This window comes from Pyxicephalus adspersus, chromosome 2, assembly GCF_032062135.1.
Source record: "Pyxicephalus adspersus chromosome 2, UCB_Pads_2.0, whole genome shotgun sequence".
Classification (NCBI taxonomy): Eukaryota; Metazoa; Chordata; class Amphibia; order Anura; family Pyxicephalidae; genus Pyxicephalus; species Pyxicephalus adspersus.
In genome coordinates, this window is record NC_092859.1 from 30,560,710 (window position 1) to 30,586,318 (window position 25,609).

The following is a 25,609-nucleotide window of genomic DNA, read 5'->3' on the forward strand; positions in this document are numbered from 1 at the left end:
ATTCCGCAAAGTGTATTGACATTGGGTCTGGAAACATTTGTTTGTATATTTGTCAAAAAATGCAGAATGTCTTCTTTTTTTTTATAGTTAAATAAATTATATTACTCAAAATGTTGGAAAATGTAATTGCATGAGAAGGTGTCTTGAAAGTTCACTTGAATTTATATTTTTTATTTACTTGCAGCGCTTTACAAAGTCCATGGTCATGTCACTAGCTATCCTTTGAAGGAGCTCACAATCTAATGTCCCGACCATAGTCATATATCATTACCACACTCTAAGGGCAAATTGGGGGAAGCCAAATAATCTAACTCCATGTTTTTGGAATGTGGTAGGAAACGGAGTACCTGGAGGAAACCCATGCAAACTCCAGTAGATAGTGCCCTGACCAAGATTCAAACCTGGGACCCATTGCTGCAAAGGCCATAGTGCTAACCTCTGAGCCACCGTGTCAGCCAAAAATATGAATACATTGTAGAAATAGGATGGGACACAAATATGTCACTACTGCCTCTGTCATATAAAGTAAAATAATATCTGGATGACAAAGACAGTTGTATTAATCTGAGAATGATTTTATCCATTGCTTGCACTACTTAAAAGTACAGTCATGAAGACTTCTTTTCTTTTTTGCTTGGTGATATGTTGTAACACTGACAGGAAGTGAGAAAAAAATTGCCCAATGGGGACACATAGAGTGGTGAAAAATTAGAGGTTCTAACATTTCCCCACTTTATCCCAAACTGAAAAAAAAGCTAGGGAGGAAATACACTTTAACGTTCACCCATTTTACTCCCATTTTAATTATTTTTGCCACTTTAACTGACCATACCATAGCCCCAATGCAGTTATAGGAAAACAGTTCCTCGCTACAGGCAAACATACCTAGTGTTTCCCTGCCTAAAACAGACATTGTGTGTTCCCACCTTTAGCGGGCCCCAATACCCGCTGATACTCAATGATCTTAAAGTAGCATGGACCTGAACCAAAATGATTCTGGGTGTTGGAATTAGCAAACCAACAAATTTTCATATCCGGGACCCCCAAGTTGACCTCTGGTTAATATTTTGTCAGCACTATCAATACCAAACATGCTAAATATCAGATTCATCAGGTTTTTCATCGGGTTCTAAATGATATTGCACCTCTTTATGTAATCCTATAATATGCAGTCTACATAACTTCCCCGGACATTGTGCAGTGCTCCTGCTGGAGCTTTAATTTAAAATAAATTTGTGCGAGATTGCCACATAAAGCCAGAAGGTGTATTTTCATGGAGGGATGAGATATCATTCTTGGTGGAGGGGCTGTTTTATGGTTGAACCTTTTTTGTAGGTAAAGAAGGGAATCCTTTTTTGAGCCACTTTGGTCCTCTTATGGTTAATGCTAAATCAATTCAGATTTAAAGATTATATCATGCTGCTGCAGGCATGTGCTTCGGCTTGAGTCAAAGCTCGCCAAAAGATTTACTTACAAAAGGGCCCTTTCAGGAAAGCAAGAGGCCTTTTTCTTCTATGATAAGTTGAAATTTTCCAGCTCTGAGAAAATTTCCTGTCACTTAGATAAATTAGGAAGTGCGGGCAGCATTCTGTGGAAGAACAAGTGCAGGATGCTTTGATCCTTGTTACATATACCAGTCCCAATGTCACTGTGTATTTATTAAGTATTTTCTGATCATCACAAGTTTATATGGAAACATTGTATGTTCTGAGGTCTTATAAAAAATGAAGAGAATGGTATTAGGACTGAGTATTTTTTTTGTGTATCAATTTAAAACATATTTTATTTCTGGTTTTGGATAACGTGAAGATCAGTTAGAACTCAAGCCCAGTTTTTATTGCGGACTGTGTCCCCCATGGGACATTATGATGTTTGCCTTTAAACACATTTTTATTTGTAGAGAACGTTTAGTTGTCTTGATATGTATATTTCTCCGGGGTCAATAACTCGATGAATATCACAGCCATAGGATGACCGTCAGAATAGGCCACTAGCAGTAGCCTATGTTTTCCATCATTACTGGTTCCCTTTTAGGTCTACCTATCAAAACAGTACTGAGGAAGTTGGAGACCCAGATTTTAAAAAAACACATTTAAAGGTAGGGATGTTGGCAGAAATGAAAGGCAGCTTTGTTCTGTGGAGTACATTATGAAATCACACAGGTTTTTGATGGGCTGAGATCCAACTCACAAGTTAAAGTTCTGGGGTTTTCAAATGACAAACAATTCTCAGATCAACATGAGTTATCACAATACAGTACAGCGGGGCACTTTGCTTTGCATCTTCTGTTCTATGATTGAAAACTTGGATTTAGCCAACGTATATCTCTTATGACTGCCACTTTTTATTATTATGTCCTGCTGGGGATACAAGGATTTTATCCTATCCAATCCTACAACTGCCAAAGCTTTGGCTATATATACACTTTAATGAGGTAAAGTAACATTGTGTTACCCAAACACGACCAGTCCTTGTTCAACTTTTCCTATGCAATAATGCCAGCTATCCAAAATCATTCTATGCATTCTTTGCTGCTAAAGCTTTGAAGCTGGCCTCTAAAATTGTCAGTTAATAATCTCCCAAATAAGGACTCTGGGAGAAGTAAATGCCTGGAAGGGTTTGAACTCTTCCCAAATCTATCCAATATGAAAAAATTTACATTTCGACTGGGGCTGGATTTTACTTTACTTTGTCTTCCACATTCTGGTTCCAGTGACTCAACAAATAATAACGCTGTAGACAACCAGAAGGTTTTTTTTTTAAATGGCAGTGCACAGTGATGTGTCAGCTTTACTCACTCTATTCATATTGTAATGTCAGGCGAGCAGGATGGTGCACCACAATGTCAATGAAAGCCTGGGCTCACAGGAAGTGTATTGAATGAACCTGGCCATCATTTAACCCAGAATAAAAATGTCAACTGACTTTCCAAAAATAAAGCAGAAGGCATCACTGAGTGTGAATCTTTATTTAGTACAAAGTGGAGGAGGTTTTTTTTTTTGAAGGGCATGCTGTATTGTTTTACCAGGCATCAAAAAGACAGCAACTATCTATTTTTTTCCTTCTTGGATGCTTTTCTGAAAGTCTTCTTTAAGTGTTGAACAAAATTTTGTTTCCTTAATTTTTTTTTTGTTTTAAATATTGTTTGTGCAGCAAAAACTGACCAAGAAAGGGAAGTGGACATTCTGGTCCTTTCTGTTTTCTATGAAACCTTGGCTCCTGCATTCACCTCCAAACAATGAACGGTGGATGAACTGCAAGGAAACTGGAAAGGTAGTGGACTTGAAACAATCCAGTGAGTAAGTCCGAGGGACAATTTCCTCCTCGTTTTGAAATACTATTGCATGTTTCCTGTGGTTACAAATTGTTCACAGCTTTACAAAATATACAGCATTTCCTATACAGCTGCCTTAAAGTGACTCTAAGCAGCAGAGCCTCTGTAAGAAACGCTGGTTTCTGAATCATTTTTTTGGGTGGGTGGCGGAGACCCTGGCAGTGTGGCCTGCAGAAATGTAGGTCCACACGAAGACGAGCAGCACATGGGGGGGTGTGAGTACCACAAGTTTATCTGTTTTCAATAATTCATGTCAGCTTTTAATTGAAGTTACATTACACCCACCAGTTCCTCTGTGCTCATCTATTTTCTTTTTTTCATTCTGAGTGTCTTTAGTGTGGTCAGGCCTTTATGAACCCAATGTCACAATGTGCTTTGTTTTACTGTAGTGTTGTTATTATTAGAATGTTGTGTTGCTTTTATTAATGTTTGATTATTTTGAAATGTTTTTGCCATTTGCCTCTTTGAGCTCTTATTTATCCAGGATTTTTTTAAAGTTAGTTGTTGTTAAAGAGCCTATCTCTAAGGAAAAAGTTCAAAATGGTTAGTATTTTTAAAGCTCACTTGCTGAGTTTTCCTTTCCATTAATATTTTTCTTGCTGCATTGTGCCCTTGAACTTGGAAGAAAATTTGACTTCTCCAAAAAAAAAAAAAAAAACCTCAGCACATTACGGCTTTCTCCTCTTCTGGAAATGTCTAATTACGGTCTATGATGGCCCATCTACTCTGCCCTGCCTACATATACTTTTGTGTAGCTGCTGGAGGAGGAGTAAATGGGAATACTATGGAGTGTATATCCAACATGGCAGCACCTAGCAGCAGTATTTGGGGTCTTTACATTTCTACACAATGTATAAAATATACATAATATGGGTTGAATACACACATAATCTTATAGGAAAACTGTTGTTGAAATAAGTCTGGTGATAGGGTCTTATTGATGTGTATAAACATATTTCACTTTTCGAAGTTTCACAGCTTTGTCCCTCACAATCAGGATTGTGTTTCCTTTAAGACCTTAAACCACACTAAATACTTATTGATCCTACCTGTTCTACCTTTGAGCATGATATGCTTCCTGTTGGTTTTTGCCCACCTTGAGCACAGCAGGTAAGTTCATGCCGGCGTGGTCAGGTGGTATCCCAGCTTCCTTTAATGCGGTATCACAACAACTGACAGTCTAATGGAGTCTATACCTCCACCTTCTGAGCTGGGGAGCAAGAAGGGGCTACAGCAACCACCTAACCACAGGCAAATAAGTAAAGTAAGTAGTGAAAGAAATAGAAGTATGTAAAAGAGCTATTTGGGAGGATTTGTTTACACAACTAAGGAAGCTTTCAGCAATAATAATATGGGTTAAGGATACAGCCTGTGTTCTTCCAGAGGTGAGATCTTTGACTAATTGATCTCCCTTGTAGTGGTCTCTGAATAGTTTTGTGGCCAAGATTACATAGTAGACACAAAGGCATGTCACCAGTTATTTGTCTAGCTATCTGTAAGAGGGTCATTCTGCTCACCACCTTAAAGGCTGGCTTTTTCCTACTGATCACCAAGGTAATTGCATAGACTTCCAAATAATTGGTTTGCAGGGTTTCTGCAAGACTTCAGAAGGTATTTTAATGTTTCCTCTTGGGTTAAAAGGTCAAAAAAGGTTGTTGTTTACAATTACTTTAATCACAATAAATCGTACTCATCTGAGTAGCAAAACATCTTTACAGAACATGTCAGATGGTACGCTTGTACACAATTACTGGATGATGGTAGCGCTCACTTGATTCCCCAGCTCCAACTAGGGCCAAGACCTGCAGCTGCACAAGTATTACACAAGTTATTTGAACTCCCTTTCTTGTAGGTTCAGTAATTGGGTTTAAAAATGCAGACGGGTCCACTGACTTTGGGCCCACTTGCACACATTGTCTAAAAAAAAAACCCATGCACATTCTGCCATGGATGTTCAAATCTTCATCCATAGGTGCTACATCTATCATGAGCAATTATACATTTATAGACTTTGGGTGTGTGTAGGTCTATGTGTGTGACAGTGTATTTGTTTTGCCTGCCTAGTACTCAGTGAAAAGTCCGTGTTAGCCTCTTATAGGTGATCATTTCACCTTCAGCAGAGTATCTTTTTTACTTTTGAGATCCTATGTAAAATTCGTTTGATGCTTCATTTATCCCTGTTACACTCTCCAATATAAAACATTTTGTTTTACTTATTTGTTGGATTAGTTTGCCCAAAGTTTGCATTTCAGAATGTGTATACTTTGTCTCCCAGTGAACAGGCTGTGTGATGGTAAATCTGTGATTTTTATCTAAAGATCTGCTTCTCATCTCCTCCCTGAGAGGTCTGGACTTCTTCTCCGGCCCATTTGTATAAACTAGAAGTTTCAGATTTATTACAGTAGTAAATGGAGGAACATACTATGATCAGAGATAAGTCATGTTTGTAAGTATCAGAGCCATTTATAGTCTCCTGCTAACATGCACACGGAGTATAGCTGTTCCATTTTGGCAGCTTAAAGAAACTCAGTTACTTGCCCATTATAAGACCAGCTTTCTTAAAAATTCACTATTTAATAAGTAATACAACAAGTCTGCATAGATAATTTTCTGGTGTGTCCCTATATACAGCAATAGTATATTTTTATGAGAAAGGCCCCACTTTTTATCACCCTTGAGCACTAGTCAAGTGGCTTTGCCTAGGCTGAGGCTTTGTTTAGACTTGCATAAGCGACAGATGTTCCCATACAGCTCCTGGCAATTGCTTTGCCAGCTGCTTGGCTGTCCACACTGGTTCCTAAAGAACTACCATTTGCACATTCCACTGTGGATTTTACTTATCAACCTGCTTCTGTATATAAAAGCTCAGAGAAGCACCATAATTAGCTTATCAGTGCCAGGTGCATGCTGATAGGAGTAGACCAAGGAGTAATGGACATACACATTTCATCAGTGTGCTACTTCTCCTTTTAATATCCAGTCACAGGGTGAGAGTGGGTTAGAGACCTGTAAGTAAAAGTAAAACTGAAGCAGTGTAAGATCAGGCCCCCCTATATGGCTCCCATATATACATTTCATCGATATAGTAAGTTATTTGCCTGGAGCTCAGCTTTATGTTTAGCTTTGCTTCCATTACAGTTCAGTATTGAAAATGTGTTCACTTTGCATGCATTGCACAATTTCATCATATTTAACAGATTCATATAATTCAGGTTCACTGTAGGCTACTTCCGCTACCATAATATTGGTGCTGATTTTCTATATTAAAGGCTTAATCTTAACTAGCAGATCCATCATACTGTCATATTTAAGCCAGATATGGCTGTATCTCATCCACTTAATTCACATTTAATCAAATTCCAATAACCTTTAGGCACCTGATAAATCCCTGGAGAGGAAGGTACTGTATCAATTCTATTGACTGATATGACATGAGTGTATTATATATACAGCGTGCATGAAATGCATGCGGTGCAGAAGGGGTGATCACAGGTCATGCAATGTAGAATGTCCGTGATACATCATTGTAAGTTACAAGGGGCTCGTCTCTTCCTGCTCATTGTCCTAATAATACAATTTCAGGGGACCCCTTTCTGCAGAACACTGTGTTATATTGGGCATGCAACAAAGGACAGATATAAAATATTAAGTGTCCACACACCAGAACATAGTTAATGTGGAGTCTTTTGGGATGGGTGACCCATTGATTTCATATATCCAGCTGAATACCAGTAAGATTGCTATTCTTTGGCTTTTATACCCTGTTCAAAACCAATTGCCAGCTCAGACTGCTTGAAGTCATTGCCAAAGGGCCTTATTCTGGAACTGATAATGATAAACCTATAAAACTGTATGCAGAGCTGATTTATAATGTAGAAATACAAGCAGAAAAATACTGCTTAGTAAACCTTACAATAATGGACCTTATCGTCAATGTACAACAGCTGAACACATTTGGCCATTTTGACTGTGAATTTTGGGACGTAATCTTCTATTCCACATTCACTAGGGTCCATTCATTTCTCCTTGTATACTAAAGTAAAACGAAGTAGTGTATCTATCCCCAAATAGGAATTTATGTGTTGCCAATCCCAAAATTTTCCAATTGGTAAGTAAAAGAAAGACGGAGAAAAGCAAGGTTTTTTTTTTTTTTTAGCAAATTGTAAATTTGTATTAAAGATGAAATCTCTATACATACCGATATATATATATATATATATATATATATATATATATATATATATATATATATATATATATATATATATATACATATGTGGCATAGATCATAGCATGATACACACAGTTACAAAGTATGCATTTCCTTGGAGGGGGGATAAGACCATATTGAATTGAACTAGACAATTAATGGTATTGTACGTAACATCACGTAACCAGACACATTTCCCCTGTCAGCTTCTTCAGGGGGTTGTACGGCAAGCACTAAAATGAGCTGTGTATAGCAATAATACATATGGTAATGTTCATATACAGGTGAATATCTCAAACAAATATATGCATATGTACAACTGAAAAAAGGGCCCTTTATTAAAACTTGTACACCCAATCATCCAAATTCTCTGAAAAGAAAATGCAATTTATTAAAACAGTCCACCAACTTTGGTTGCGATTGTCAAGTTCCAATGCCTATTGTATGCATTTTCCACTGTGGACAGGGGTCAGCATATATCTGGTATCTGATTGGTTCACGGCTATACAGGTAGCTGAAATGCTCTGTGTTCTGTTTTGAACGCGTTCAGTATGTACATGGTAAAAGTCTTTCTTATTTATAGCACACCACTGTGTTCAAATGTGAAAGTCTTGTGAGTTGTTGTGCACTGCAAAAAAAAAGTTCTGTACTGCCTTTGGCAACATTTGCTTATCTAGGAGCAACCCCTGACATCTGTCTTTTTTCTCTCCACTGCCTCCTGGAAAAGCTGTGTACCCCAATCCCATAAAAATGTGATGTCACTGTGCAACATAACTCAAATCCCAGAATCCCCCAAATTGCAGTGTTTGGCTCAAATGATGTCACAGGTACCACCAGAAAGCAACTGAGAGTTCTTAGATTAGTGTATAGGTAAGCTGGGCACTTTTACATAAACAGCTGACTTTTTGAATAATGAATTGTATTTTTATAAAGAACTAGATGAAATATCTGCATCTTTCCTGATATCTGCCTTTATCATCCCCTGCAAAGCAACACTGAGGGAGAAAAGCGCAGCGCTAGGAACATATACTGATAGCAGGAGAGAGCAGAGTGAACAAAGTTGATGATTTATAGGCTTGCAGGTCCCTTATTGTCCAATCAGTTTGGAGGCCTGGTGCTGACACTTGCCTATTCCTCAGTTCTAACAAAGAAAGTGTTGTCACCCTTCGAGCAGTGTTGTCTGGCACACAATTGGTAGGACAGAATTACAAGTGGCAGATAACAAAATTCATAAATGTTTATTCTTTTTCCTTGAAGTGTATTAAAGCGAGCTAAATATTGCATACCAGCGCAGCCTACTTTGCACAATAATGGGAATAATTGCCCCTTTTGGCCTTGGGTTGCATTTTTTCTTTCCTCTGCAGGGTGATCAGAGAAGAAAAAAAAGTCCTGCTGACAAACTTGGCTCCTGCTTGTGCCTGCATTGATATTCTAGCTCTGCTCCAAGGCTTTTATCCTGTAAACTGGAGCACATAAAAAAAAACCACCTGCCTATCTGTGCCTGGGGATTGCTAGGTGCAGCATGGCCCTTCATTAAGAAATTTGCAAAGCACAGGCACAATGAAAGAGAGGAAAAAAAACCAAAAAAAAACTATTCGCCCAATAGGCAAGAGACACATTCATCCAATAGCGGTGAACAGGCCAGTTACCAAGGAGATTCTGCCATCTGTTCCCTCCCCTCTGGAATGTGGAGTGTGCTGGGGAAAAGCTGGAGCAAGCAGTGTGCTGTATGGATTGCTGGCCACTCAGAGCTGCAATGAAGTCTAAATAGGATAAGCCCGATATTTAAGGATAACCTGCCTAGGCTCTGGGAGATTTTATTTTCACCAAGCAAGGTAAGCATTGCATTTACAGTGTTGGTTATCTTTTGCTGCAGTTTACATTTTGCAAGCTTGCTATTTATCCTGCAAAGGATGCAGTGCAGTAGGCAAGCAGCCATGTGCAGTTACAATGCATGTGTATGGTGACAATGTACATGTATGGTGGTGATGTACAAATGTTGTGCCAGGAGCCATGTGTATCAGTTACCTCCCTGCACCAGTTTTCAGCAGTTGTAACAATAAAAATGATTTCCTGGCCAAAAGTGTGAGAATGAATCCAGCCCTAACAACATGCAGTATCAGCTGTCAGCATTGCAACATTGTAATGAGAGGTGTGTGGTAGCCAGTCAGTTGTTATCTTGTGCGTGCTTGGACCTGTTGTAACAATGAAACTGTTTTTTTCTTGGCAAAGCAGGATTTTTAAAATAACCATGTTTTGGGGCAGCAAAATAGGAACCATTTACCTGCAGCGCTCCCAGCAGATGAGCTTACAATCTAACTCCCATTTCACAGGCCAGAAATCTATGGAAGCCAGTTAACCTGGCATTAAGTGGATTGCATCACTAAAGTCATTCATACCTTAGATAATGTCTGCATGGAGTTTGTACGGCCTTCCTGTGTTGAAGTGCCATAAATTGCAGCACTTTGAGGAGAGCTGTGTAAACAGGGGGACTCCATACAAACTCTATGCAGCTAGTGTCAGAAGGATATGAATTTAGAACTCCAGTGCTGAAAGCTGTCCATTGGCAGAGTGCTGCTCTGGGATTCTTTGATCTGGTTGAGTTGTAGCTGCACACTTTTCTCACCTTGTTTAAATACCTGACCCATATAGTGAACTCGGTGCCTATATTTGGACATTCTGGTGGAGAGGAGGTTCAATCTCTACATACAGAAATTACATATAATCTTTAAAAAATCTGAATGGGTGGAACTGCTTAATCATATTTATAGGCACTGATACAATGTGGGTCAGTGTCAGGTTGTTCATTTATTATGTATCTATTTGGCTTGGGGGACCAGGAAGGATATTTTTCTCTGTTGAAGCAAACTGGACCAGAGTTTATTTGCCTTCCTTTGGATCACTGTGGGTTTAGTGTTCTGTGGGTGTAGGGTTTTCCCCCCTTTATTGGCTGGGTATGTGTCTTTTTTTTTAATGTAACTTTGCAACCAAATGACTTGTTTCTGAGTCACAGTATAATGTGATTGCTGTGGGTACTGCACTATATTTACACTGTCCTTTGCTGTACTGGCACTGATACAGTTGCTTGCCGGTTGTACCTGCTGAGTCCTCATGTATAGTTGTGTTGTGGTGCTGTGTAAGCACACCGGGGTAAACCATTGCTGCACCGTCTGCATTGTGCCTTAAGCTTCAATTCTTAGCCAGAATGTTAAACTTTCAGGCATCATCTCATCTCTCCCCTCCCTACCATGGAACTGCTTTCTCCTTGACTCCCCTCAGGCCATTTTCTTGTTTGTCCCTGATCCTCTTGTAGGAGGCTGCTGGAGATTGTGTCTTTTTGCTGATAATGAATGCATGCCTGGCATTTTTTTTGGTATGCGACAGATTGGCGAGGATAACAATAAAATGCTTTGTTTTTTATTTTTTTACACTTTTGATGGGCTCTTGTGTTGAAATCATACGAAAGAAAACTGTGTAGCCAACATTCGCCAATTCTAGCCCAAACCCAATATCCAGCACAAACTAAAAAGCTTATTTGCAGCTAAAAGCAAGGTAGTGTTTGTGATGAGCGGAGGCCTAGTGAGATGAAGTGTTTCTTTATTCTTCTCTAAATTTAATTCTTTAGTGGTCACCACACAATAAAATGCCCAGTGTGAATTTAGAAATCTAAGCTGATTACAAATGGAAAGTGTAGTAAGGTTGGTGTAACAGTGGAGTGCCAGTTTCAAAGTTTTAGAAACAAATATAGAAATGCCCCTTAAAAGGGGGCTGTGCCAACCTCAATTGTACAAATTCAAAAGTAAATTAGGAGATAAACAGCTTTATTTTTTTTTTTTTGTTTATGTTTTTTTGGCAAACGTGTGTGTTGTATTCAGTGATGAACGGATTACAAATAGATCCTCCTGTTAACAGACTCCTATAGCTGTAACGGTCATACACATGTCCAGAAAGTCAAATTATAAGCATTTTGTCAAACCCCCCCCCTAAATACTAATTGCCTTGGATGTCTGCTGATCATCACTAGTGGCCGTGGCACCCTAGACTATGGCTTGGGTGGCTTTGTGAGAAATCTGCTCCTGGCTATAGGAAATTTTTAACTCCACAAGGCTGGAGGTGGAGGTCTACAAAGATTTGATTTATGAAAGCTCTCCAAGGTTAGAGAAGATATACTTTCATCAGTGAACCTGGGTGATCCAGCAAACCTGGAATGGATTACCTTAAATGAATTTGCTATTTGTTAGCAAATGTTTCAACCCTGGACCAGATCTATTACAGGTTTGCTGGATCACCCAGGTTCACCAATGAAAGTGTCTCATTTCCAGCCTTGGAGGGCTTTAATAAATTAGGCCCATGGTTTGGAAACAGTAAGGTATTTTGCGGGGACAGGCTAATTTCAGACTTGTGCAATCCACACACCCAATCACTCACAATAAACTGATTGGAATCAGTTCAGAACTGGTTTGCGCAAGCGGTTGCATATGGTTGTGTTGCGGTGGGGTTGCTGGAAGTGACATGTTGCTTCTGGCCATACAGTTGCTTTGCCTCCACTGGCCAATGCAAACCCAGGGGCAACGCATGCAAAAGCCTTGCCCTGCAGTGCATTTTGCTTCTCCTCGGTGCACACCAGCAGTTTGCTGTTCTCCTGGTTTGTCCCTGGAAAAAGTCCCAGTTGTGACCATTGTAGCCAAACAGCCTTATCTTATTCTTCATTTTCAACATGTATTCATAATAGGAGTAAATATCCAATCTGCCTTTATTTCAGTGAATTTAGTATTTTTGTTATAGCCTGGAGATAAAACGCAGCACAGTTCAGTGTCTTTGTGTTTGCTCCGTCTGTACCATCTGCTCAGAGTGCATGAAAGTTGTGTATTTTCCTATAGTTGCACAACAGGCATCATGTGATATTTTTTAGGATCTGATACTGCAGTGGGCGTCCTCTTAGAAATGTTAAAGAGCTACTGAATGACTAGTTGGGTTATATAGAAAGAGCTGTGAATTTAAAGAACGGTTACTATATAATATTTACGGGCATTTTTCAGAGCTGTGGGGGAGATTTCTCTGCTTACAACTGACCTCCCATGGAAGATTCCCACCTGTCACTGGTAAGCCTCCTTTAGCCTAAAATGACAGTGAAAGCAGAACCGAGCAAAGCTTTGTAGAATTTAGGAGTCAGTCAGTCTAGTCGGGGAGCCAGCAGGCAATTGTAAAATACAGGAACCTTTATTCCCAACAACCATAAACAAAGGAGACTCTTACGCTATGTACAGATGCTACATTTGCACTGTTTAGTTGTCCAGTAATGTTCTGTTGTCCAGTAATGTTGGCTTTCTTAATAAAGGTATTAGTAGCCGTCTTGTGACTTATGTTAGGCAGATCTTCTCATACAGATTATACCTGTTGATCCTGTCAGAATTCCTGTATCCATGTAACTTCCTGTGCACCGAAAAGAAATCTCAAATAATGTGATTAGCTCTACCTATTTGCTGTAAACTATAAAACCATCATGGAGAGTTTTTTTAATCCTTGTGGTACCAGTGCTGCTCCTCCATAGATACAGTATACAGTCAGCATTTTCATGTCAGGACTTGGTGAAAATGCCCCCTTTATTCACCTAAAGGTGTGGTCACATAACATCCCAGTCCTGAGTCTTCTCTTTTCAGAAGTAGAGATCTTTCTTTGGCTTCACATGCACAGCCTGCCTGACACTTCCTATTGGCTGTCAAGCAGTGGGGTCCTCTCCGGAACCAGAATAGGAGTCTGCAGCAGTGAAGTCGATGCAAGGGAACCCCTTCAGCTGGTTTAGTTGGCACCCAGACTTGTAAATGACTCTGGCAAGAAATATGGACAGCAAATCTAGGTAAGTGTACCTATTAGGGCTTGTCCAGGTGGGCAGTGAGGTTGTGGTGTGGTTACCTCACACCACCTGTGATCTGACCCACTGCCACCCTTAGGGAATGAATAGGGGTGGTAGTGAGCTGTTCAGCGCTGCCTGCTGCAAAATGTGGAAACTCTAGTTCATTAAGAACCAGGGCAGCGGGTAGCTGAGCAACTGGCAAGGTGCCAACCACCAGAAGCTGCCCAGGAACATAGATATATGCCTGTAGATGGGCTTCAAGTAGCACCCCTGTAAAATAAAACCAGACATAGTTAGGTTCACTTTCTGTGGGACACAGCTAATACTCCAGTAAATACATGAAGTATAGATTATTATGACATTCATAATGAAAGTGCAAAATCCACTGCTCAGAAATCCATTTCCATTGTTCCCATTGTGTTATGTGAAGTAACAGATATTACACAAAAGTTACAGCAGTTCGACAGTCTACCAGTCTGTGCAATCATTTACACAGATAACATTGATGCATGTAAAGTTTACTCTAGATTTATGTTTTATGTGACGTGCCTGCCTGCTAAGTAATGTGTAACACTTTGCCATCACGGTGAGAAATCATCAGTGCCTGAGTGTCCTCATCTGCATCATCCAGGTTCACCATTTACTTCCTGAGATGACACAACTATGTAATTCCTGCTGTCTGTGGAGTTCTTGGCTGTGTTCAGTCCTGATGCAGCCTCTGATCTTCTAACTTACACAGTTAAGTTACAAAGTTATAGTGTTGGGGTCTAATAACTTGGGAAGAAGACTAAGGGCATTCTTCCTGCTACTTGCAGCAGAAGGATTATATAATCCTAGGCAAAGAGACCAGTGCCTGTAGATGACTTTTTAACAGGAAATTGTATTTTTTCTTAAAAAAATACTTTGTGACATATATTGGATCTGATATTTCAGACTTCTGAATTACCGAGAGGTCTATCATAATACTCAGCTGTCAGTTGTGTTTTTTTTGTCGTTCTGGGAATAATTTAGTTTGCCACCTGCCAGTTTATCAGTTATCACTGATACTTTGTTGACAGGTGATGTACTGAAAAGCTTAATAAAATTTGTTTTTGATACCTCATCATTTGGGGAGCAGATAATGTCCATAACTGGAACAACAAATAATTTTTTTAAGTTTTCAGCATAGGAGAATGAAAAATTCATTTTTGGTTGTTTTTAGCAACAATATGTGGTCTTCCTCTTTGCGCTTTCCATTCATCGTAGAGCTTATACTTAATGAATAGCCAGTAATACTAAGGCCTGCTGCACACCAGTTGGGTTGCATTGCCATTCGCACGTTTGCATGCGTTTTCACTTTTTTATTTTGAATGGGCAGCCAATGTACCATAATGAATGAAGCGAATGTAAACAACCCTTTTTTTTTTTTTAAATACAGTGTATCAAAAGATCCAATATATCTGTTACTGTCTACTGAAATACTTTAGTGTTACTTTATTACACATATTACCACAAGGTACAGTGGTGAAGTAGGCTCAGGGCACAGGTTTTGACCTTTTACCACTCAGGTTCTAGTTGTCCTAACCACTGTTTGTCCACTAGCTTTCATGAATGAGGCCTATTATTTTAAAGAAGGCCCTCGGATGAGTGTTGTGTAGTGGTCTGAGAATGGGGATTACACATCGTTCTGGCCTCTTCTCCATACCATGGGAGTGGAAACACCCTGCGTTCTGACTCATGCTGCATTAAACAGCTTTAATTCAGCAGTTTGCTCACGGCCAGTTTAATTGTTTCAGAATGTCAGCTGGCCTGTTCTGGGATCTGCTTTGGTATTCCCTGTGGTCACTGTCCTTGGAAAATCTGTTTATTATTTAATGGGAAGGATCAAATTAATTTTCTAGTGCAAGCCGATCACAAATTTTGCTGTAAATCGCCACTTCCTGCAAATTTATGTTGTGAGTAGGCTTGTGCTAAGTAAATTGCAAGCAATTGTCAACCATTGTGTATGCCTTAATTGGACAATACCATCAAAAGGCTTTTTTTTTTTTTTTTATCATGGAGGCACTCCATGGAAACCCCCAATAAAATATTTACAACTCACAATTCAGAATCAGTATCTATGGCCATTCAGAAGCACTATCTGTGTTACAAGTCTTTTAGGCTGAGCACGCTTTGGCAGATCTGATCAAATTTCTCCTCGCCCAAAAACTCTGCATACATGTGTTAAACATTCTGCCCTTCCAATATGATCAGTTTCAGAGAGAAAGTTAAAAAGCAAATAGTTGGATGTACAAGGTTGTATTTATGAGATAACCTGTGTACTTCTAAAATATACTAACACATCCAATCTCTTTACAACCAATCAAGTAGTGAAAATCTGGTTGGTTCCTTCCCTTCAGATCTAATCTATTTATTAAATAGAAAGTTGATCAGAAGTAAAGTATATAGAAGTAAAATTTATATATATATTTGATAACTGACAAACAGAACAAGTCGTGAAAAGTTTAGTCTCTTCTTCTTTCCATTCTGAAGATGCTGGTTGTCTGGCATCATTCTGACCACCTTGCTGATCCACTGATCCAGAACGGGTTACAGCTGTGTATTAGCTGTGTATCAGTGGGGTATATAGCTGCTTACCTTTAGCGAAGCTCTTTTGCTCATTAATTCATTACCGAATAGAGGAGAGCAGCATAAAAATAGAACACACAAAGGTCAGACAAGGCCGAGGGCAGCTCTCTGCACAGATGATGGATCTGATGGAAATGTGGGTCAAGCAGTAGATGAAACTTGTAACCCAAAATCCAAGAAGAAGAGCCTTTTGTTAGAAGGCACTGAGGGGTTACTAATAGTTCAAGACAGGTCATCTTTATGGAATGCCTGTAGCCGACTTACAGCCAGGAAAATCTGGTGTTTTTGTACCAAAAACAATGCCATGCAAAGACCACACACTGCAGAACAATGGAGCTTATTGTCAGAGGGAAGGTAGTGCATGCGCATGCTGGAGTGGGATTTAAAGGGAAGTACTCATAAAGATGTGTACGTACATATGTAAAACAAAAACATTTGTGTCTATAAGCCATATCATACTTTTTTTAATTACTATACTTAGGAGAGTTCTGGTTATTGTCTATGAAATCACTAAGTCACTAAACGATTTGCAGCTCAGTCAGTGAATCTAACAATTAGGTTAATTGCAACAAATCACAAGAATAAGCTATTTTGAGTAGCAAATAAATTGCCTGTGTGACATGACATGTATTGAAAAAATGTGACATTACACAACAAACTACCATAGTCTTTAAAGTAGCTGCACTTGCTGATGCTTTATATAATCTGCAGTTCCTGCTTTGTTGTATAGTGCTGTAATTGTGTTCACAACTCTGATTCAATGTGAGCAAATACCCCGAGTGGCTTTAATAGTTACACATAAATGCAGTATTTAATAATTTATAAATGTACATATTTTTAATGCAAGTAATGTAAGTATCCAAGGTTGACTTGGTAGTAGCCTCTTGCAATCCATGTACAACATAGCTCAGATGGGGAGAGGAAGAAACAGAACATGTGGCCAATCAGCTATGCAGCAGTGCTTATGCACTGGTATAATCAGGATGATAATAATAGATTTCTTCACTGTCCAGATATAGGCAGACCTACTGAACTACAGCACTAAAAAATCAGAGCTATGCTGTGTGTATCCCAGGGAAGAAGGAACAAAAATGTGTGTCCTCTGTATGTATTCAATCTGCATATTTAGCTGATTGTCTGGAATTCAGCTTTAACAGTCCTTTTACTGTAACAAGTCGTAATTACAGTGAGTAATTTGAGACACAACAAGCCAAGTACAATAATGCCAGTTGTTCTTCATTTTCTTTACCCTCTAAAAACTGATGATGGCTGTTGACTTTTTGCCTATTATTAGAATTTGCTGTGAACAGCTGAAAGACAGGAAATACATTTGTCCAAGGAAAACCTTAGACACAGAAAATTGGCATAGCGAGGGCATGGGCATTAAGGCCATATATTTACCTATAGCCCTATTGTTTTCTGAGGGTAGAGGGCGATCCCCAATCCATCCTATTCTGGACCTGTTAAAGTAGATGTGTAGATCCTACGTAAAGGACATTTAATTTGAGTAGGCACACTGTAATAAAAATGTTTGTACAAAATAATAGTCATTGGCTTCACCCTAATTTTACAAATAAAACAAACAAAAACATTCAAATGGCAAAAGAGAGAGTGATAGAGAGCAGCATTTGGTGCAATATTCACCTTTAATTCAGAGCTGTCCCCTGCAGTACTTCCTTTCTTCTACTAGATGTCCTTAGCCTGAAAATCAGCAATATACAACCTGAAAATCAGCAATATACAACCCACTTTCTCCTAGCCCAGGAAGTCATAGCAACTTGTAACTGGACAGTAAAAGAAAAGTAGCACTGTGATAAGATCATCCCTCTGTCACTCTTGCAGTCAGCAAGGCAGAGTCTTTTTTTTGTTTTGTTATTTTATGTTCCACAGTGCTGCAGTCCTGATTTGTGACCAAAGTCCTCTAACCGTCTGATTTAGCAGTGATAAACTATGCAGCTTGGAAACCCAAGAAAGAGAAGTACATAGAGCTTTCTTCAGGAAATACCAGTTTGCAGTCAGGAACTGTCAGTGATTGGACTTTACTTTTTTACTAACACATGACCAATAAACAAAGCACTAACATTAAAGGAAAATGGCAATACATTAGGCAAGACTTTAATTACAGGAAGTCAATTCAGTCCATCTGGTATCTTTTTTTTGTTTAACAACTCCACATACATTTTTATTTATAGAGTTCTTGTTTTATATATATATATATATATATATATATATATATATATATATATATATATATATATATATATACAGCATGTTATTATGTAAAAGTAACCAAAAACAAACCATAAGTGGCATCAAAGCCCTAAGTCAATCACGATTGTGCTGAAAGATAGTCTTAAACAGCAAATGCAACTGGGAAATCCATCTTGTGTGAGTTAGATTTTTAAAGCTGAATTCAATACATAGATAAACTTATATTTGCATCCAGCAGGTTTAGTGATCCCAGCAGCCCTGCTACACAGCATCCTCAGGTCTATAGCCTCACAAAGTTGTCTTTGTTTGACATAACAATTGTCCTGGACTGGATGATAGGACTGTGCATTGTAGCAGCACCCAAGGGGCCTCCATCCTATAGCCAGTTTGAGTGCTGCTGTTCTGCAAACGACAATGACATGGGCTGTATGCAGGTTCTTTATATATGCCCGGATTCTGGCTATAAAGCAAACCTAGCTTTGATTAGTGGGCAAAGCAATAGGTTAACTTTAATGGCCCCTTACCAGCAGCACATACTTGAATTCCTTTTTCTGCAGCTCTGGTCAGCCAGTACAGGGAAAGAAAGGTTTGCTTGCTGCAATGTAATAACCACTGTAGGGCAACAAAAAGTATTTAATATTACTGATTCATAACAGTATATGGAATATTAAAACCATATTTTATAAACGTCCTGTACCGCTGTATAAGCTGGTACCACAGAGACCACAGGCTATGCTTATTTTCATTTTGACCCTGAAATGACAGGGTCACTTTAATCAATACCCGGTTTACTTATTACTTAATTGGCACAAACAATATCATGGGGGCTCGATGCACTCTGCACCTTTTGCATTGTTATTCTCATTATTTCCTTGTGAAATGGGTCTGGGAAACATGTAGGATGCCAGGAATGCCAGCCATGTAATGTGTGTGAAGCTGAGCTTTTATTTCTCTTCTTTTTTAAGAATTGGGAATTGTGTGTGTATGTGCACCATGCTGCATTATTGGCATTGTCATTTGGTAATGATTGTACCCGTTTATTTACTGACTATATATATATATATATATATATATATATATATATGCTTCCTCTGTCAGTTCAGAAAATTAGTCTTGCATAGATTCTTTTCTTGCATGTTGCAAAGGTTTGTACAGGTGAAATAATATAAATAATGTAAATACAGTAGACTACATTTATCATCTGTGGAGTTAAAACAGTTTATTTTTTGGGAAGTTAAAATCTTTGTCAGGTTGGTTCTGTCTGTGGCCCCAGTTGGGGAGATTGTCCACGGGAAAATGTGGACAGTCAAAAAAGTCGAACTTTGTTTAACAGGGACTAATCAAGAACCAAAGACAAAGTTTTGAGTAGAGTTAAGCTTTAAGTCTAAAAAGGATTTGTTTGTTAACATTCACCTATAGTATAGGTCCTATACCCATGTGTACCTGTCATACAGAAAAAATGTGGCCTTCTTTTTCTGGCTTCCTTCCTAAAGTAATATGTGCAGGGTATTTGTTCTATGCTTTAACCCAGCTAATCCCAGTAACAAGTGCTTACCCAACCCAAACTAACCCAAGAGGTAAAAACTTTCCCCCAATAAATGAGAGTTCTAAAAATCCTAATAGATTCCTACTATCTTTGATACCGGGAAAAGCTTTTTCTGTGCTCCTCACTTATTTAGCTTCACTTGGTTATCTGGGAATTGGATCACCTCTGATTTGCCTGAAGGTTTTTTATTTATTTTATGTTATGGAAAATTGTAACAAGAGGCGCTGGGACACACGGGGGGTGAAAGGACCCAAAACTCCCAGGTGGACAGGAAGAAATTGTGGCAGGAAGAATTCCCTGTAACGTTAGCCAGGGAGTAAGTCAGCCCATCAGGCTCAACCAATCTTGGTCTTTAATGGTTTTAAAAAAAAAATAACTGGATTAAAGGCTGTATTTTGTCATATGCCTGGAGGCCTGGGGATTCTGACACTTCCACCTGCTTGTCCCTGAAATGTAATGATGACCTGTTGGTGCTGCTCAGTCCTGGATAATGTAACCCCAGCCTGTCCTCCCTAAGGCCAAGTTATTGACAGACAGAAAGTGGACAGAATGACAGATTGGAGTTGGGCCTGAGGGTTGATTGGGAACAGTGCTGGAGATGGTTAGGAGAATTTGGGAATAGGAGGGGGATTATTTATATGTACATAAATGGACAGTTCAATCATTCGTTCAATCATTCATCCATTATGAACAATCTGGGCTTTTTATAAAGAAGAAATTTACAGTACCGGTAAGTTAAAAAGGAACTTGTTGTTTAGGATGCTCTAAATATGATTATTGTATCAGACTTGGCTATAAGAACATTGTAGGAAGGGTTTTTCTGCAGATTGGAATATCCAAAACTCCCCAAGGGGTGCAGAATAGTGCTGGACCCGATGCCAAGCCGCAGATGAATCACATGACTTTTCCTGCACAGATTTCTACTGAAAACATCATGTTCCTTATCAGCTTGTTTTACTCTTAATGGATTCTTTTCACATCGCCAGGATTTGTCTGTAGCAATTAAATTATCATTTGGAAAATATCAGGGCTGGTGGAGCAGCTTTATTGACAAAAAAAAAAAACAGTTCTTTGGGCAGCAGTAATTGCTTTAGATCCTAGGAGAGGCTTCCTGGTATACTTCTTTATGGAGTATATTTTAAAGTGGAATGCTATTTTTTGTTTTTGTTTTGGTGTATGTGTGTGTGTATACTGGCCCTGTACTATAAACAGTAGAATACTATAAAATATTATATATTGTTGTAATAGTCACCATCAATAAACCTTCACCTTCCTCTTCAGATGGGTCTGGTCTTCCTTAACCCACCCATACTTGTAACTGGACAGTGTAGGAAGAAGCAGCACATTGATGGGTTCATACATATCACTGTTCTTTATCTACTACTGCTTCTTGTGAGCACAGGAACTTTTACATTCAGCCTTGCTGTACAGAGGCTGCAACTTGGTGATTCCAGGTCAACAACTCGTGCTTACACTGCCCATCTACCTCAGAAAGATATAATCTTGGCACTGGCGGCCTCTAGTCTCCCCTCCTGCATGCATGCTTTTCTTTTTTTCTTACGTCTATTCTCAAAGGTCTGTCTTCAAGAAATAAGTAGTAATTGGGTATAAACAGTATTTTTCCCTGTACAATGAAAGTGTGGAAAGCTTACATTGTCACGTATATACAGTAAGGTATTTGTAACTTAGATCTAACATGTAACTCACAACAATAACTAACATCTAGCAAAGCCTAAATTGTAACACCCACTTATTTGGCCCCACGTTTTTTTGTTTTTTCCCGTGGCACATTTTGAAACCTGCTTTAGGTCCTGCATTTTTTTAAATGCCAAAACTCTGGTTTAATTATTTATTTATTTTCATATTGCAGCTGTGAACACGGGTTCACTGCACAGAGACGGGATTGGGGGTATGATGACTCTTTCATGCTCTGCAATGACCATTCTGAGCATGTCCTCTGTCAGTGGCTCTATCAAGGAGCAGAAGAGCCCAGGAGAGAGTCCACTTCTATTAATGATGAAGGGATCCAAGCAGGTTGACAGATCAGAGATTATTATTAGGTAAATGGCCCCTGTATAACTGCATGTGTACAGCCTTGCTCTGGTACATGCAGTATACAGAATTCTTCCCACTAACATTACCACAAATAATGGATTATTTGGAATCCCCAGCCCACCCATTTCCAAAGAAAAAAATCCTTAAATGGACCAGTGACAAATTAGAGATGGGCTCCATTTCTAAAATAAATAAAATCAGGGGAGTTTAGAACTCAATTTGGAGATACAGATGGGTATAGAAAACCTGAAACAGGGCATCTATCTGTATGTGTGTGGCTAAAACCAGCTTGTCATCGCCTTGATGGTTTAGGGGAAGTGGGTAGAACACAACATTTGCAAACATTGTGATGTGCTGGGAGTTGAATTTGACTCTGGACAGTGTGCTAACACGATTTCCCACTCCCTACAGTAATGATTAGGAAAAAGGTTTGAGTCTGTCTTTAGGAGAGTCTTTTTTTCTGCACTTTTTCCTTTTACCACTACTTACCTTGATGTAGTCTAGAAAAATCAGTGTGCCAGTGTGCCTACTTTGAAAAGCGGATGAAGTCATCATTTAACTTCAGGGCTTTTCAGTAGATTTGGGAAGAGAAGTCTCCAATGTGCCCTTGGTCATGTAGGCATCTTTTTTAGGATGAGATGGGGGACTGTTCACAGCCTACGAATGGCTAGGTGGAATAACTGGTGTCCCCAACAACTGTCTTCCATTATTAGGGAGCATTTCCTGATGAACTGGACACTTGGAAACCGAGGGTATCTTAAAGCATAAACCCCTATAATTTTCCTAGGGCAGTTTTTTTTTTTCAATATTAACCTATCCAGAGAATTGCTTTAAGGTGTTTGCACCTAAAGAATTTGGAGGCTGCAACCATAATTACCCTCTTCTGTAAATGCCTACATACTTGGCTGTCATGTTTATCCAATGGCTTTATTCTGAAGCTCTGGCATGACTTCCTAATCTCTGTGCTTGTTTAGAGTTAGTGAAATAAAAAAGAAATAGCCAGGTTACTTGTAAAGTCGGCCATTGTTTCTTTTTTTTTTTAATTGTATTTTTATTGAAAATTTTTCAACAAGGTTACAGAAATAGAAAAACAAGAAGTAACAATAAAGTTTAATAACATAACAAAAAGAAACCTGAGCAAAACATTTTTGGGGCAACTTTATAAAGAATGGCCTGGAAGTGTTGGAGAGCAGTTAGCCTGGTCAATAGGTAAAACAGCATAAAATACACAATGTCAATAGACAGCATCAAAACTATCCCTACATCTGTGATCCCAAAAATTCCTTGTGCATATTGAACATCAGGCTGTAACAAAAGTGAATGAATACATGTGCCAATTACAATAATGATGATATTAAACAGTGGAGGAGAACAGATATTATGAGACAAATACAGTCAATCCAAAAACCAAACCAATGGAAAAAGGAGTGGAAAGGAAGAGGGAGTAAGAGTGTGGCAATGACATAAGTAAAATAAAAGACTTCGGGTTTCAGCTGGACAACTGAGCATAATAATGGTCCCAGTTTTCCCACGTTTTTTTTCAAAAATGTCTATTGTGTTTCCAAGGTGAGCAGTGAGGTACTCCATAAGACATACTTCCTGAATCCTTTTGTACAGTTCCTCCATAGAAGGGGGCAGAGCAGCTTTCCACTTAGAGGGAATCAGTATTCGTGCTGCCACTAAAATATGCAACACCAGTTTGCGAGAGAATTTGGTTAGTGTCTTAAAAGGTTGGCCCAAAAGGTGAGTCAGAGGATCCAGGGATATCTGCAGTTTGACCACCTCTGAAAGTAACGTGTTAACCCATGACCAGTATCATTTAAAAATGGGACAGAATCAGAAGATGTGCTCCAGGGTGCCTCGCGGGTCCCTGCAATGCCAACAGGTGGGATCGGTGCCCACGAATAGTCATTGGAGTAGTTCCAGGGTGTGATACCATCTGAGAATAATCTTGTACAGATTTTCTTTGTATAGCGTACAGATAGAGCTTTTATTAGCAGCCTCCCAGATCTCCAGCCACTCATCAAAATCCAGAGTCCGTCCTAACACCTCCTCCCATTTTAGCATATTTTTAAACTTGCCTGAGGTATGGTGAACTGATAGGTGCAGGAGGTGGTATATAGATAAAACAACTGGCCTTCCATGCACAATCTCTCAAAAAAAGTCAACAAAGAGAACATATCTACCCTTACAAGATTTCCTGAGCTTTCTTGTAAAAACCATGGGTGCAGGGAGGTCATTGTCAGCCAGTAAGAGGGATGAGCTCCAAAGCATAACATTAGGGTGTGCAGGAGCCATCCAACTCTCTTCCAGGTCCCTACAAACACTGGGAGGATGAGGCGAAGTACACAACGGGATATACCGCAAGTGGGCTGCTAAATGATACATGTGTAGGTCAGGTGCCCCATACCTACGAAATATCTAGGCGTGCATATTATGCTTTTGGCAAGTCTATGCCTCTAATATGCTCAAATAAATTTTAGGAAATCTGTCTGCAATTTCTTTGGTACTTGAACTGGCAAGGTCTCAAACACATAAAGCAATTTGTGGAGCAGCATCATCTTTAATGCAGCTACTATCCGTCCCAGCCATTTCCTAATTTACATCTCTATTAATAATCCATATAATAATAATCATCATTAGTAGTTTTTGAGAATTTTATATTGCTTGAAAACAACATTCCTCGAGCCTCCATTTCTCTATATCTGAGACAGAAAACCTCTCATCACATTTCAGTTTGGAAGAGATAAATGTGTCCATATTTCTCCAGGCAGGCAGGGGTAAAATGTTACCTGTTTCTAGGCAGTTATCTGAAGGAACCACTGCCAGGACTCAGCTGGTTGTGGATGTTAATGAACTTTTGTTTGCTGCAATGTTGTTAATCAAATGTTATCCCTCCCAAACAACCCTGGTGCCGTGTCACTCCGTTCTAAGCTCCTTTTTATGCCAGCGTCATTTGGTGACACAGGACAGGACTCACCGTGAGTGCAGGTATTAATACCTGATGCTTTTTGTTACCCCCTTCCCTCACACACATTTTATACCTTCCTTTTTACTTTACATGTACATAAAAAATATGATTTCTTTTTAGTTTTGGATAGAGTGGAGTGGGACTGGATCCCTGCTTGGGTTTTCTGCTCTCTCTGATTTTCTCTGATGTAAACCGTGATAATGAACCTCCTATATCTGTATGCTTTCGTCTCTTAAATACTAAAAGCTATCTGTTTGATAAGTGATAAAAATACTTGTTGGTCCTGCTAGAAATGTTACGAGCTAGTGTTCTCTTCCTGTGTTCTCTGCCTGTTCTGACTGTAATAACTATTAGTTGTTATCAGCTATCTCTGTGGACTAGAGAACTACTCCCCTCTGTTACAGGGAATAGTAGAGGGACAGAGTCGCAGGAAAAACAGAAGGAAATAATTGGCAAAAGGTGTGAAAAACACTAATGCTAGCCAGGCTAGAATGTATTATTTTTTTTATTTAAGCCCTTTCTTACAGATTTTCCCTCTTTCTGTCTGGTACAACCTCTGTGGTCAGATAAAGTGGAAGAGAAATCTCCCTAATGGAGCCGTAAACAACAAAAACAGGGCAGAGATTTTAATCCCTCACTTATTTTATCCACAATGAAAAAAGTTTTGTATTGTATAAAACTTTAAATGCTTAATGTGTCGTCCCATTCAGGTGTGTTCAAACTTTTAATGCAGTCTGTGTTCTCATTAAAGAAATTTCACTTCCATTTATATGTGAAACCATCACTTGGACAGGAAGTGAAGGTATACTTCTTCCCTTATG

General features: G+C 39.1%; 1 protein-coding gene across 7 annotated transcripts in view; it reads left to right on the forward strand.

Annotated features, from left to right (window-relative positions):
* FGD4 (FYVE, RhoGEF and PH domain containing 4) overlaps positions 1-25,609 on the forward strand; it is a 96,872-nt gene that overhangs the window by 22,143 nt on the left and 49,120 nt on the right. The window contains exon 1 of one of the 7 annotated variants that reach the window (XM_072400241.1): positions 3,138-3,295. The exons of 2 other annotated variants lie outside the window; for them this stretch is intronic. In XM_072400241.1, the coding sequence (XP_072256342.1) occupies positions 3,205-3,295 (91 nt within the window). In that variant the 5' untranslated portion in view covers positions 3,138-3,204. Of the gene's footprint in view, positions 1-3,137; positions 3,300-3,398; positions 3,550-9,234; positions 9,380-24,576; positions 24,809-25,609 lie in introns of those variants that run through there. 4 more of the 7 variants (XM_072400246.1, XM_072400243.1, XM_072400244.1 and 1 more) reach the window with 4 other exon arrangements.